This window comes from Mesoplodon bidens (assembly GCF_964165515.1).
Source record: "Mesoplodon bidens genome assembly, chromosome: 15".
Classification (NCBI taxonomy): domain Eukaryota; kingdom Metazoa; phylum Chordata; class Mammalia; order Artiodactyla; family Ziphiidae; genus Mesoplodon; species Mesoplodon bidens.
Window position 1 is genome coordinate 33,220,179 of NC_138171.1, and position 13,675 is coordinate 33,233,853.

General features: G+C 41.0%; 1 protein-coding gene and 1 pseudogene across 5 annotated transcripts in view; one reads left to right on the plus strand and one right to left on the minus strand.

Moving 5' to 3' along the window:
• RSPH10B (radial spoke head 10 homolog B) overlaps nucleotides 1–13,675 on the plus strand; it is a 37,571-nt gene that overhangs the window by 12,385 nt on the left and 11,511 nt on the right. For all 4 annotated transcript variants that reach the window (XM_081256567.1, XM_081256568.1, XM_081256569.1 and 1 more), the window contains 7 exons: nucleotides 6,564–6,740; nucleotides 8,089–8,248; nucleotides 8,474–8,595; nucleotides 9,211–9,400; nucleotides 10,731–10,845; nucleotides 11,805–11,884; nucleotides 11,984–12,132. In XM_081256567.1, the coding sequence (XP_081112693.1) occupies nucleotides 6,564–6,740; nucleotides 8,089–8,248; nucleotides 8,474–8,595; nucleotides 9,211–9,400; nucleotides 10,731–10,845; nucleotides 11,805–11,884; nucleotides 11,984–12,132 (993 nt within the window). The remainder of the gene's footprint in view (nucleotides 1–6,563; nucleotides 6,741–8,088; nucleotides 8,249–8,473; nucleotides 8,596–9,210; nucleotides 9,401–10,730; nucleotides 10,846–11,804; nucleotides 11,885–11,983; nucleotides 12,133–13,675) is intronic.
• LOC308629066 (peroxiredoxin-1-like) lies at nucleotides 1,870–2,552 on the minus strand (annotated as a pseudogene). The gene has a single exon. The product of its transcript is annotated as a peroxiredoxin-1-like (transcript).

Sequence of the window (13,675 nt, forward strand, 5' to 3'; positions counted from 1 at the left end):
GTTAATTTCTGCTCTACAGCAAAGTGATGCAGTTATACATGTATATATGTTCTTTTTCATATTCTTTTCCATATGGTTTCTCACAGGATATTGAATACAGTTCCCTGTGCTATACAGTAGGACCTTGTTGTTTATCCATTCTATATATAATAGTTCACATCTGCTCATCCCAAACTCCCAATCCATCCCTCTCCACCCTCCCCTCCCCCTTGGCAGCCATAAGTCTGTTCTCTATGTCTGTGAGTCTGTTTTTGTTTTGTAGATATGTTCATTTGTGTCGTATTTTAGATTCCACATATAAGTGATATCATATAGTATTTGTCTTTCTCTTTCTGACTTACTTCACTTAGTATGATAATCTCCAGATCTATCCATGTTGCTGCAAATGGCATTATTTCATTCTTTTTTATGGCTAAATTGACCTTTTTTTTTTTAAGTGCTGTTTTATTAGTATTTAGTTTTCTCTAGAGGTCTCACAAGCGAGGTTCTTCCATTGGCAAATTCATAAGTCACATGACTCTTGGGAGGAGTGAGACTATTAGTTACATTTTATTTATTTATTTATTTATTTATTTGGACTTATTTGGCTAGACAAGATTTTATTGGGTACAAGGTGATCATTTTTGATAAAGAATTATAGTAGAGATCTTAAATGAAGATAACAAGGCTCAAATTTGAAGTTTGGTCAGAAGACCAAAGCAGATCCAGACTTGCCAGCTGCCTTGGAATATGGGATTATTACCTGTTACCGTTTCTCTGCAGTGCTTCAAGATGCTACTTGTTACAGGGCTTAAGAAGCAACTATCCCCTAAATAACAGTACCTGCCTCAGAGGGTTATTGTGGAGACTGAATAAATACGGAATAGTGCCTAGCATATAATAAGCTATTATTGAAGGCCCTGGGAATCCTATACCACTGCTCATAGTTCTTGCTTGTCTGAATACTGGAGGGAGTAGGTAGGCTGGGGTGGCCGTGTCTGGATGGTGTCTAGAAGGGCACCACATGATATACAGAAGGATTCTCAGTCCTGAATCTTCCCTACCCTCAAGAGCTCAGGAGGAATCCACCTTTGCCCCACTGACAACCCTCCCTCAGGACAATGATATGAGGACAAGAACTACCCTTAAATCAAGGATAGAAACCCAGGGAAGCCAAGAGGTGCTCAGCACTGTGCTTTTGACACAGACAGCTTACCCTATGAACACCAGTGCTGTGTTTGTCTCCCCCTCCCCCTTTTAGCTCCAAAGGTACTGAAGCCTCTTAACTCTGATCTTTTTACAGAACCAGTGCCAGTCATTTCTCAGAAGAGGCCAAGCTTCAGGTCTTCATACAGTCCTCCCAGTAGTGAAAAGTAAATGTCAGTAATCTCATTGGGCTCTTAACTTGCAAGCCAGCCTATAGCATAAATTGCAGTGCCTTGGCCAGTACTGTAGTAGGCCTTGCTCTTCTCCAGATATGGTAAAATGAAAGACCTTGCTTCAAGGCCCATTCCCTGTATCTACTTGCCTTTCCCCTCAATATAATTTCCTGATTCTGGGGCACTCTCACACCTCATTTTCCCCTAAAGAGAGAAAGCAAAAAAGTAAATTCCTCTTACACTCAAAGGCTAATGTCCCCCCAAAATGAAGAATCAACAAGGTCTCAGCTCAAGTTTAATAAAACTACAAAAGACCAAAAGTGATACCCTACTACTATACACATCAATTTGCCTGCCCCATAATACAGCTCAGGCCATTCCCTCCAGAGGAAGAAAGGCTGGCCTCCCCAGTGCCTGCAGGAAAAGGCCTGTCCTCTCCCACACCACATCTGGGCTGAGTGTAAAGTCCTGTGTTTTAAGCATGACGGTAGTACAAAAGAGCTTTTGTTCTCATGGCCACCTACTGCAGCCTGGCCCTAAAGTGGCCCAGTGCTCATTTCTGCTTAGAGAAGTATTCTTTGCTCTTCTGGACATCAGGCTCAATGGTATCACTGCCAGGCTTCCAGCCAGCTGGGCACACTTCCCCATGTTTGTCAGTAAACTGGAAGGCCTGAACTAGTCTCAGTGTCTCCTCCACAGAATGGCCAACAGGAAGGTCATTTATGGTGATCTGTCAAAGGATACCTTTATCATCAATAATAAAAAGGCCCCTGAATGAGATGCCTTCATCGGCCTTTAAGACCCCATAGTCCTGAGCAGTAGTGCGCTTGGGGTCTGATATCAAGGGAATGTTCATGGGTCCCAGTCCTCTTTGTTTCTTGGGTGTGTTGATCCATGCCAGGTGACAGAAGTGAGAATCCACAGAAGCACCAATCACTTGGCATTTGAGTTTCTTAAATTCTTCTGCCCTATCACTGAAAGCAGTGATCTCCGTGGGACACACAAAGGTGAAGTCAAGAGGGTAAAAGAAGAACACAACATATTTTCCTTTGTAGTCAGATAGGCTGATATCTTTGAACTGACCATCTGGCATTACAGCAGTTGCTTTGAAGTGGGGGGCATGGTGCCCAATTTTGGCTTTTCCTGAAGACGTATTGCAATCAGCACTTCTCACAAACCACAAAGGACAGTCAGGAAGCACACACACTATTTACATTTTAAAAGCTATGTATTGGGCTTCCCTGGTGGCGCAGTGGTTAGGAATCCACCTGCTAATGCAGGGGACACAGGTTCGAGCCCTGGTCCAGGAAGATCCCACGAGCCGCAGAGCAACTAAACCCGTGTGCCACAACTACAGAGCCTGCGAGCCACAACTACTGAAGCCCACCTGCCTAGAGCTGTGCTCTGCAACAAGAGAAGCCACCGCAATGAGAAGCCTGCACACCACAAGGAGGAGTAGCCCCTGCTCACTGCGACTAGAGAAAGCCCACGCACAGCAATGAAGACCCAATGCAGCCAAAAATAAATTAAAAAAAAAAAAAGCTATGTATTTCCTGCACAGAAAAGGAAAGCTTTCTATGGTTAATTTTATATAGTTTATATAGCTAGGATTTTCTGATGACATCTTATATATTAACCTACTAATTGGGGACCTTGCTAAGCTCACGTAATAGTTCTAGTCGCTTTTTTGTAGACTCTTTAGGACTTTTAAATCTAGATAACCATGCCTGCAAATACAGTCAACTTTATGTTTCTTTCTAATCTGTATGCCATTTTTTTCCTTGCTTCATTGCACTGGCTAAGACCTCCAGGATATTTTGTGATATTGACTAGGAGTGGAGGGAGTGGACATCCTCACGTTGTTCCTGATCTTAGTGTGAAAGAATTCAGTCTCTCATCAAGCATGATGTTAGCTGTAGGTTTTTTGTAGCTACCCTTTATCAGGTTGAGGAAGCACTTTTTTAAAAAAATTAATTTATTTATTTCTTTTTGGCTGTGTTGGGTCTTCGTTTCTGTGCGACGGCTTTCTATAGTTGCGACAAGTGGGGGCCTCTCACTATCGCACCCTCTCTTGTTGCGGAGCACAAGCTCCAGACGCGCAGGCTCAGTAGTTGTAGCTCACGGGCCCTGTTGCTCCATGGCATGTGGGATCTTCCCAGACCAGGGCTCGAACCTGTGTCCCCTGCATTGGCAGGCAGATTCTCAACCACTGCGCCACCAGGGAAGCCCCGAGGAAGCACTTTGTAATTCTTAATTTGCTTAACAGTTTTCATCATGAATAGGTATTGAATTTTGTCTAGTGCTTTTTCTGCCTCCAGTCAGATGACCATGTGGTTTTTCTTCTCCAGTCTGTTGATTGGTTGAGTTAGATTAATTGATTTTCAAATGTTGAGCCAATCTTGCATTCCTGGGACAAACCCAACTTGGTCATGATGATATTATCCTTTTTATATCTTGCTGGGTTTAATTTCCTAATATTTTGTTGAGAATTTTTGTGTCCATGTTCATGAGGAATATTGATCTATAGTATTATTTCCTTATAACATCTTGTCATCTTGTAGTAATCAGGGTAATGTCAGCTTCATAAAATGAATTGGGAAGTGTTCTCTTCAATTTTTTGGAAGTTTGTAGCATTGGCATTATCTCTTCCTTAGCCATATAGTTGAATATGCCAGTGAAGCCTTCTGGGCCTGGAGTTGTCTGTGGGATGATTAAATTAACTACATATTAACTATAAAATCAATTTATTTAGTAAATAATGTGCTATTCAGGTTATCTATATCTTCTTAAGTAAGCTGTGGAAGTTTGTGTTATACTGAAGGAGTTTGCTTGCTTCATAGAAATTGTTAATGTTATTGGCACAAGGTTGTTTATAACATTACCTTATTCTTTTAATATATATAGGATCTATAGTGATGGTCCCTCTTTCTTCTAATATTAGTAATTTGTGCTTTCTCCTTCATCAGTCTTGCTAGAGATGTATCAATTTCATTAAAATTATCAAAGAGCCAGTTTTAGTTTTGTTTTCTTTGATGTTTTTCAAAATAACGGATATCTATTCTTGTTATTACCTTCCTTCTGCATGCTTTGGGTTTAATTTGCTCTTTTCCTAGAGTTGTATGGATGCTTTATTGATTTGAGACATTTCTTTTTTCCTAATATAAACATTTAATACTATAATTTTTCCTCTTAGCACTGCTTTATCTGTATCCCACTTATTTTGATATATCATGTTTTTTTAAGTTTTGTTCAGTTCAAAATATTTTCTGATTTCCCCATGACTTCCTCTTTGGCCTATAAATTATTTTGAAGTATGTTGTTTAATTTTCAGATATTTGGGTATTTTCCCAGATACTTCTCTGTTGTTTTTTTTGTGTGTTTAATTCCACTGTGGTCAGAGAACATACTGTCTATAATTGCATTTCTTTTCAGTATGTTGAGGTTTATTTTGGTCTATCTTGGTGAATGTTACATGTATTTCTGATTTTGTTGAGTGGAGTTTTCTGTAGATGTCAGTTAGATCAAGTTGGTTGACAGTGTTGTTCAGATCTTCTATATCATTACTCATTTTCTGTCAACTTTTTCTATCCATTTCTGAGAGAAGCGTGTTTAAGTATCCAAGTATAGTTGTGCATTTGTCTGTTCTCCTTTCAGATTTATCAGTTTTTGCTTCATGTATTTTGACAGTTTGTTGTTACGTGTATACACATTTAGGATTGTTATGTCTTCCTGGTGAGTTGACCCTTTTTATAATTTTATAATGTCATTCTTTAACCCTGGTGATTTTTATTTCTCTGAGCTCTACTTTTTCTGATATGAATATGGCCACTCCAACTTTGTTTTATTCTTTTTAATTTTAATGTTGGTAAAATATACATATAACTTACCACCTTAACCATTTTTTTTTTTTTTTTTTTTTTTTTTGCGGTATGCGGGCCTCTCACTGTTGTGGCCTCTCCCGTTGCGGAGCACAGGCTCCGGATGCTCAGGCTCAGCGGCCATGGCTCACGGGCCCAGCCGCTCCGCGGCATATGGGATCCTCCCGGACCGGGGCACGAACCCGTATCCCCTGCATCAGCAGGCGGACTCTCAACCACTGCACCACCAGGGAGGCCCCACCTTAACCATTTTTAAGTGTATATAGTTCAGTGTTAAGTACATTCACACTGTGTTCAGCCATCACCACCATCCATCCACAGAATTCTTTTCACCTTGCAAAACGGAGACTCTGTACCTATTAAACAATAACTCCCCACTTCCCCCTCCCCCCAGCCCCTGGCACCCACCATTCTACTGTCTGTCTCTGTGAATGTGACTATTCTAGATACCTCATCTAAGTAAAATCATATAGTATTTGTCCTTTTGTGAATAGCCTATTTCACTTAGCATACTGTCTTCAGGGTTCATCCATGCTGTAAGCGTGTGTCAGAATTTCCTTCCTTTTTAAGGCTGAATCATATTCCGTTGTATGGATGGACCACATTTTGTTTATTCATTCCTCAACAGACACCTGGGTTGCTTCCACCTTTTGGCTGTTGCAAATGTTGCTATGAACATGAGTGTACGCATTGTTTGTTCATTTCCCTGCTTTCATTTCTCTTCAGTATATACCCAGAATTTACAGAATGGTATATATATCCAAGCTGTGTAAGCTTGTATAACAATGAATAAAGTCAGATAGGATTTAAAAAAAGAAAAAGAATGGTGTATATATAGAAACATTCCATTGTTGAAAAAATTGTGTATGTCTTTATATATGTATATAATATGTTGATTAAGTATGATTGTATGTGCCTGGGGAAAACAGAGATGAATTTCAAACCCAACTAGTAGTTACCTCTGGAATGTGGAATTGAGGAGGGAATATTTTTATCAGTCTGTATGTTAAAAATAATTAAAATTTAAAATAATATTAAGCCAGGCACTTTATATACACTATTTTCAATTATTACATCCAACCTGTGGTAGAGGTTATTTCCCTTTATAGATGAGACCCAGAGGACTTAACTAATTAGCCTTATGTCAAAGGGCTGGTTTGTAAATAACTGAGCTAAGGCTGAACCCAAGTTTGTGAGACTCCATCATGCATGCTCCTTGCCCCTTCAAATGAGTCCCTGTATTTGATTCATACCTAATTTTAAATGGATTTGGGTAAAAAGAGGAAACATTTTGAGCATTTCTCATGGAAATCTGCTTTCTTTTCAGAATGGTTTTGGCGCACACACATGGTTTCTAAAGAGAATCCCCTACTCCCAGTATCCTTTGAGAAATGAATATGTAGGAGAGTTTGTGAATGGATACCGTCATGGCCATGGAAAGTTCTACTATGCCAGTGGAGCCATGTATGAGGGAGAATGGGTGGCCAATAAAAAACATGGCATGGTGAGTACAGACCTTCGAAGATTACATTTTAAAGATTATGTAAAGGCATGTCATTCTCTGTCTAGTACAGTGCATTATCCATTTTGCATAGGATTATCCTATGCAAAATGGATAATGCATCAAAAATACATCATAAATTTTAAAATAACTTCTAACATATCATCAATTTCCTTTGTATTTAGAGGTTATTTAATTAGTTTGGTGTGTGTGTGTGTATGTTAGGGTGGTTTTGGTTGCAAGTAACAGAAAATCTAGCTTAATCTTCCGTAAATGATAAAGAATAATGTGGGTTTCAGTGTTGGTTTGGTTCAGCAGCTCCATGACGTCAGGGTTTCTCCTCCATCCATCCATGTCTCCTACCATGTCAGTTTCACAATTATGCTGCCCTCCCTTATGACTGCAAGATGGCTGCTGTGGTTCCAGGCTTCACGTCTACATACCCCACTAAGTAGAAGGAGAGAAGAAACTCTTTTTGGAGAGGTTTTCCACAAACATCTTTAGCTTCACTGAGCTGAACTGGGGGTCATCTGCCCACCTTTGAGTCAGACCAACCACTGGCCTGGGTGTGATAAATACCAAGAGAGTCCCCATTCTGTGATAGGCACCTCTGCTGGTCATCAGCATATTTAATAAGCCACATTCTGTGACCTAGGGGTGCTTAAACTTGGGGAGATGTTGTGGGGCAGATACAGTGAGGGGAGAGAAGGGGGATCAGGAAGAGGAGAGAGACAAGAGACTCCAGGAGCCTGACTGTATGTGGACTAAGTGCAGATCTTAACAAGCAAACAGAAGCCTCCAAACCCTTGAAAAAGATATTGATGTACGTTTACCAATGTTTTTTTCTATAATTTTTTAAAAAATATTTATTTACGGCTTCCCTGGTGGCGCAGTGGTTGAGAGTCCGCCTGCCGACGCAGGGGACACGGGTTCATGCCCCGGTCTGGGAAGATCCCACATGCCGCAGAGCCTGCGCATCCGGAGCCTGTGCTCTGCAACGGGAGAGGCCATAACAGTGAGAGGCCTGTGTACCTCAAAAAAAACAACCCCCCCAAAAAATTATTTATTTATTTGGCTGCATTGGGTCTTCGTTGTGGCACGCAGGCTCCAGGGCACGTGGGCTCAGTAGTTGGGACACACGGGCTCTCTAGTTGTGGCACGCAGGCTCTGGAGCGCTCGGGCTTAGTTGCCTCACAGCATGTGGGATCTTAGTTCCCCGACCAGAGATCGAACCCATGTCCCCTGCATTGGAAGGGGGATTCTTAACCACTGGACCACCAGGGAAGTCCCTACCAATGATTTTCTAAAAACGCTTTTCCTAAGCTGCAAAAAGTTACTTTTCTCTCTGCAGGGCCGATTAACTTTTAAGAATGGGCGTGTGTATGATGGCCCATTTTCCAATGACCACATAGCAGAGTTTCCAAATCTTGAAGGTGAACTGATCAGCTACCTGGACACGACTCCAGAATCTGCCCTCAGGAACCAGTATTGCAGATCCTCCATCAGTGCCGGTAGGGAGCGTCCACCTGTCAGCTAAAGGCAAATTAATGTGTAACATCGCATCAAAAATACACCTAATACATCAGAAAACACAAGTTTCCTGTGAGCAACTGCTTTCTTATAGGTTTTTGAATACTCTTGTGTCACACTTCTGCAGAAAATCATTTTGACATGACATTGAAATATTTTAACATTGTTTTTCACATTTATCCTGTATCTTTGTCCTCATCTGCTAGAAATCATCAGAAAGCTTGATGGCAGTGAAAGTAATTCCATGTTAGGCTCGAGCATCGAGCTGGATCTCAGTTTGTTGCTGAAAATGTACCCGGAGAGAGACCAATCAGAAGAAAAGAAGCAGGTAAAAACCTTCTGTATTGTTAAAAATTTATATTTTAGGCTAAAACATTAGCAGACTCTCCACAGTCCTGGGAAGATGCAGTTGATGACTGTTGTCATGTATTGAATGTCTTTTATTTAAAAATTTTTTTAAATTAATTATTTATTTTGGGCCATGCTGTGTGGCTTATGACATCTCAGTTTCCCGACTAGGGATCAAACCCAGGCCCCCGGCAGTGGAAGTGTGGAGTCCTAACCGCTGGACCGCCAGGGAATTCCCTGGTTTGCTAATACTTTGTTGAAGATTTTTGTGTCTGTGTCCATGAGGGATAGCGATCTATAGACAAGAGAATTTTATCGCTGTCATTGAGATAGGATGAAACAGGATAGGATTGGACAGAGCAGTATGAAAGTAATTCCACTATCCAGATAACAGCATGTCTTTCTACTTTTACTCAGAAATTGCACTTTACTGGCCTGGGGATGGGTGGGGAGAATATAACATTTATTGAGCTCTTACAGTGGTAAGAGGTAAATGCTATTGCATGTGTTACCTTGTTTAATTTAGAAAACAGGTTTTCTTCTACGTTTGTTCTTATCAGGTAAGATGAAGATATGTATGGCTTTCCCTTTTCAGGTGGAACATGCTATCTTAAGAAATATTACAGAATTAAGAAGAATCTATAGCTTTTACAGCAGCCTAGGATGTGATCACTCTCTGGATAACACCTTTCTGATGACAAAGCTTCACTTCTGGAGGTTTCTAAAAGATTGCAAATTCCATCATCATAAAATAACCCTCGCCGAGATGGACAGGGTTCTAAGTGGTGAGTATTCCAGATCCTTCGCATCTGGTTTAAAGAGTAGTATAACATCACAGCACCCTGACACCAGTTAGGAAATGTTAAGGGAGGGAGGAAGGCAGATGTTGGGAGAGGTGTTCCAGAAAAGCAACACATGGTCTTGTTCCCAAGGTGCTTAAAATGTGACCGAGGAGAGAATCTCGTGAAATAACAGCAACAGTCAAAGACCATCTCTAGCAGGGGCAGCAAAGTCGGCCCGTGGGCCAAATCCAGCCCAGCTGCGTGTTCTTGTAAATAAAGTTTTATTGGAACACAGCCATGCTCATTTGTTGTCATCTTGTCTGTGGCTTCTTTTGCCCTGCACCAGCAGAGCTGAGTGGCTGTGACAGAGGCTGGCCCACAGAGCCTAAAATATTTACCGTCTGGCCCTTTACAGAGAAGCCTGCCTATCCCTGAGAAAACAACAACAATCTGCCCCCCCCAAAAAAAGCCCCCAAACCGCCCAGTTGTCAGGTCACAAGCAGAGAGAATCAGGGAGGGCTTGGAATAGCCTAGAAAAGGCTTTAGAGGGCTTCCCTGATGGCGCAGAGGTTAAGAATTTGCTTGCCAATGCAGGGGACATGGGTTCGAGCCCTGGTCAGGGAAGATCCCATGTGCCGCGGAGCAACTAAGCCCGTGCGCCACAACTACTGAGCCTGTGCTCTAGAGCCCGCGAGCCACAACTACTGAGCCCGTGCACCACAACCACTGAAGCCTGCATGCCTGGAGCCCGTGCTCTGCAACAAGAGAAGCCACCGCAATGAGAAGCCTGCGTGCAGCAACGAAGACCCAATGCAGCCAAAAGTAAATAAATTAATTTAAAAAAAAAAAAAGAAAGAAAAGGCTTTAGATAATCTTGGGCTTGGGCTTGATTTCAAGTTGAAAAGTCCCTGCAGTAAAATTAACAACTTTGAAGGCTTTATTCCTTTCAGCTGAATTGTGGCAGGCAGGCAGGCAGGCTCGAAGGCCTCAGATCACCTTCTTGATGTTAGAACTAACGCCTATTTACTTCAAATTTCAGTGTCTGAAACACACTTCAAACCCACTTAGAATTAGCAGCGTTAATCAGACTGTGGCTCAGACCACTTTGAAAAACACCAGGACAAGTTATCTTGTAAGTTTCTTGTAAAGTGACCAGATGGAGCTCTTTCGTGTGGACCTTAATTTTTAGGTGGACGCTTATATGCTGTTCAGGGTAGTCTCTAGGAAAAAAATGTACTCCATTGTATTCAGTTCTCTGAGTTGTGTACCAGGAGCAAGTAAGGTAGAAGGTTCTAGAGACCACCAGGCATCCTCCCCAATTTTCTTGTTTTAGCCAATAAGGACATACCAGTTGAAGAAATTCATTCTCCATTTACAACAATACTTTTGAGAACATTTTTGAATTATCTCCTGCAGTTGGCTTACCACATCCATCACAAAGAATACCAGTAAGTACTCCTTCTGGACCCCATGATAGGATGAGAGCTGAGCTCACCGTTAGGATTGTTATGATACTGTTCTTTTTTCTTTGATATTATTATTTTTCATACTCTTGAAATGAAGGATCAGAAACAAAAGTTTTCCACAAATATTAACCACAAAACCACGAGAAACAAAATTAAATTTTGAAAACCCTTCCGACATGGGTCATGTTTCAATTCTGCACATAGCCCTCAAGTTTTTATTCAGAAATAGTCACCACCAGCTCTTCCTTAGACCAGAATTTCCTGTCTTTCTCAGAGCAAAGTTGATATTGTATCTTTTAAAAAAAATTTTGAAATAATTGTTGATTTACAGAGTGTTGCCAACACAATTCTTGTAACACAGAGAATTCCTATATACCCTTCATCCAGCTTCCCCTAATTATTACATCTTACAGAACCATAGTACCATAGTACTCTTATCAAAATTAAGGAGTTAACATTGCTACAACACCATTAACTAAATTATAGGTTTTTTTAGGACTTCCTGAGTTTTTTCCCTTTTCTGTTTCAAGACCGAATCCAGGATCCCACCTTGTATTTATCACATCTCCTTAGTCCCCTACTGCTGTGATAGTTTGTCTTTTATGACCATGACACTTCGGAATAATATTGGTCAGTTATTTTGTAAAATGCCCCTCGATTTCAGTTTGCTGATTTTTTTCATCATCACACTGAGGTTATGAGTTTGGGGGAAGAATACCATTCTATCAGGTAAATGATGTCAATCATTACTGGGGATGTTAACCTTGATCACATGGTTAAGTGCTGTCAGCCAGGTTTCTCTACTGCAGACTTATTATTTTCCCCTTGCTATACTCTACTTGTTAGAAGCCACTGACTAAGCCCACCGCATACTCAAGGGGAGGGGAATTAAGTTCCACCTCCTGGAAGGAGCAGTGATTATGGTATCTTCTTAATCACAGAGACAGAAGCCCATCACTCTTTCTGTGTTTTACAAAACTGATGAATGAGAACATTCGCCCAAATGCCTGCCGTGTAAAAGGTAAATACAAAACCAATAGGATTATATTTATCATACTTTTTTCCAAAATAGAGTTTTGTAATCATCTTTTGAATGTTTATTTTTCCATTACATCTTTAGGCAATTTATTCTGCGAGGCCCACCGGACACTCTATTCAATGAATTATGTGGAGAAGTGCTGGGAGATCTACACAGTTTACTGCAGACCAAATGCAGCCCCTCCCCATGAGCTCACAATGGACATGAGACACTTCCTCTGGATGTTGAAGGTAACCACTCATGGCTGATACTGGCTTTATATTTATAGGTACTTTGATTTTAACTTAAGAAAGGCAAAATATTCTAGCTATGATGTGCAAGGAACAAGGTGAAGGTCTGAGATAAATTTTCGTAGCCATCAGCAGAGGAGAGTAACTCTAATGGCCTGTGATAGTGGAAGGAAGAGAAACAGAAGGAGCTTCTGCCCAATGGGCTTCCCTGCGAGGGGGGAGGGGTATGGTCGGCGGGGCCTCCAGCATCTTTACTGATGCAGACCTTTCCATTTAAAGGAAGATGGGGGGATGGATGTCACTTAAAAAAAAACTACTGTTCCTCAAAAAAGTGATTTAAGAAAGTTATTAGTTTGGAAAATAGTGAGAATATCTAATTTATACAATATTCTCATATTCTTGGTAGTTTTTCTTTCATGATATTTTTAATTTATACTTGTGGGTAGATAAAGGATAAAACTAAAAGGATTGACTACTAATAGGGGATAGAGTGATGTAAAAAATTTAAGTGTCACATGTATACAAAAAACTGGTTTTACAAATTTAAATGTCATATATACGAAAAACTAGTATTGATAGGAAATAATTTTTTTGAAGTATGTGGTTTTTTGGGATGGAATATTATACAGCTGTTTATTCACTTTCCCTCTTCTCCGTGGTCCCTTATTATTGATGAAATGAGGCCATTTGTCCCTGTAGATTGACTGGTCAGACTTCAGTTTTGGTTGGCTGCATCCTTAGAGAGTTGATGACAGATGTTCCTTTTCCCCTTTATTCCCATCAAAGTGGTCACTAGAATTAGAAGCTTGATTAGATTCAGGTTTTTTTTTTAAAAAAAGCTTTTTAATTTTTATTTATTTATTATTTTTGGCTGTGTTGTGCCTTCACTGCTGCACGCAGGCTTTCTCTAGTTGTGGCGAGTGGGGGCTACTCTTCGTGGTGGTGCACGGGCTTCTCATTGTGGTGGCTTCTCTTGTGGAGCACAGGCTCTAGGCACGTGGGCTCAGTAATTGTGGTGCACGGGCTTAGTTGCTCCGCGGCATGTGGGATCTTCCCGGACCAGGGCTCAAACCTGTGTCCCCTGCATTGGCAGGTGGATTCTAAACCACTGCACCACCAGGGAAGTCCCTCAGGTTTTGTTTTTTTCCTGACAAAGCTGCAGGTGCTTCTGGCTACTTCCTGTTGTGTCACGTCAGGGATGCTCCCTTTTAGTGATGCTGAGATCAACCAGTGGGTCATATGGTGTCAGCAGAATCCTTCCATTTCAACGTTCCCCATAAACGTTTCCCTAGTGGTTCGAGTAGCCCTGACAGTCATTGCTAACATCCGTTATTTCCTTAAGGGTCCCACAATAGTAATTTTCTATCATTCCACCTGCATTTCTTAGCTGTGAATCCGATATAAAGAAGAACTTTACCTCATCAGCTATTTGATGACTCTGAAATACACAGGAAAGGAAGGATAAATGCTCAATTTTTCCCTTTATTAATTTTCAGAATGAGTTGATATCCTGGCAGTTCTTCAACAGTGACTAATGAGCTTT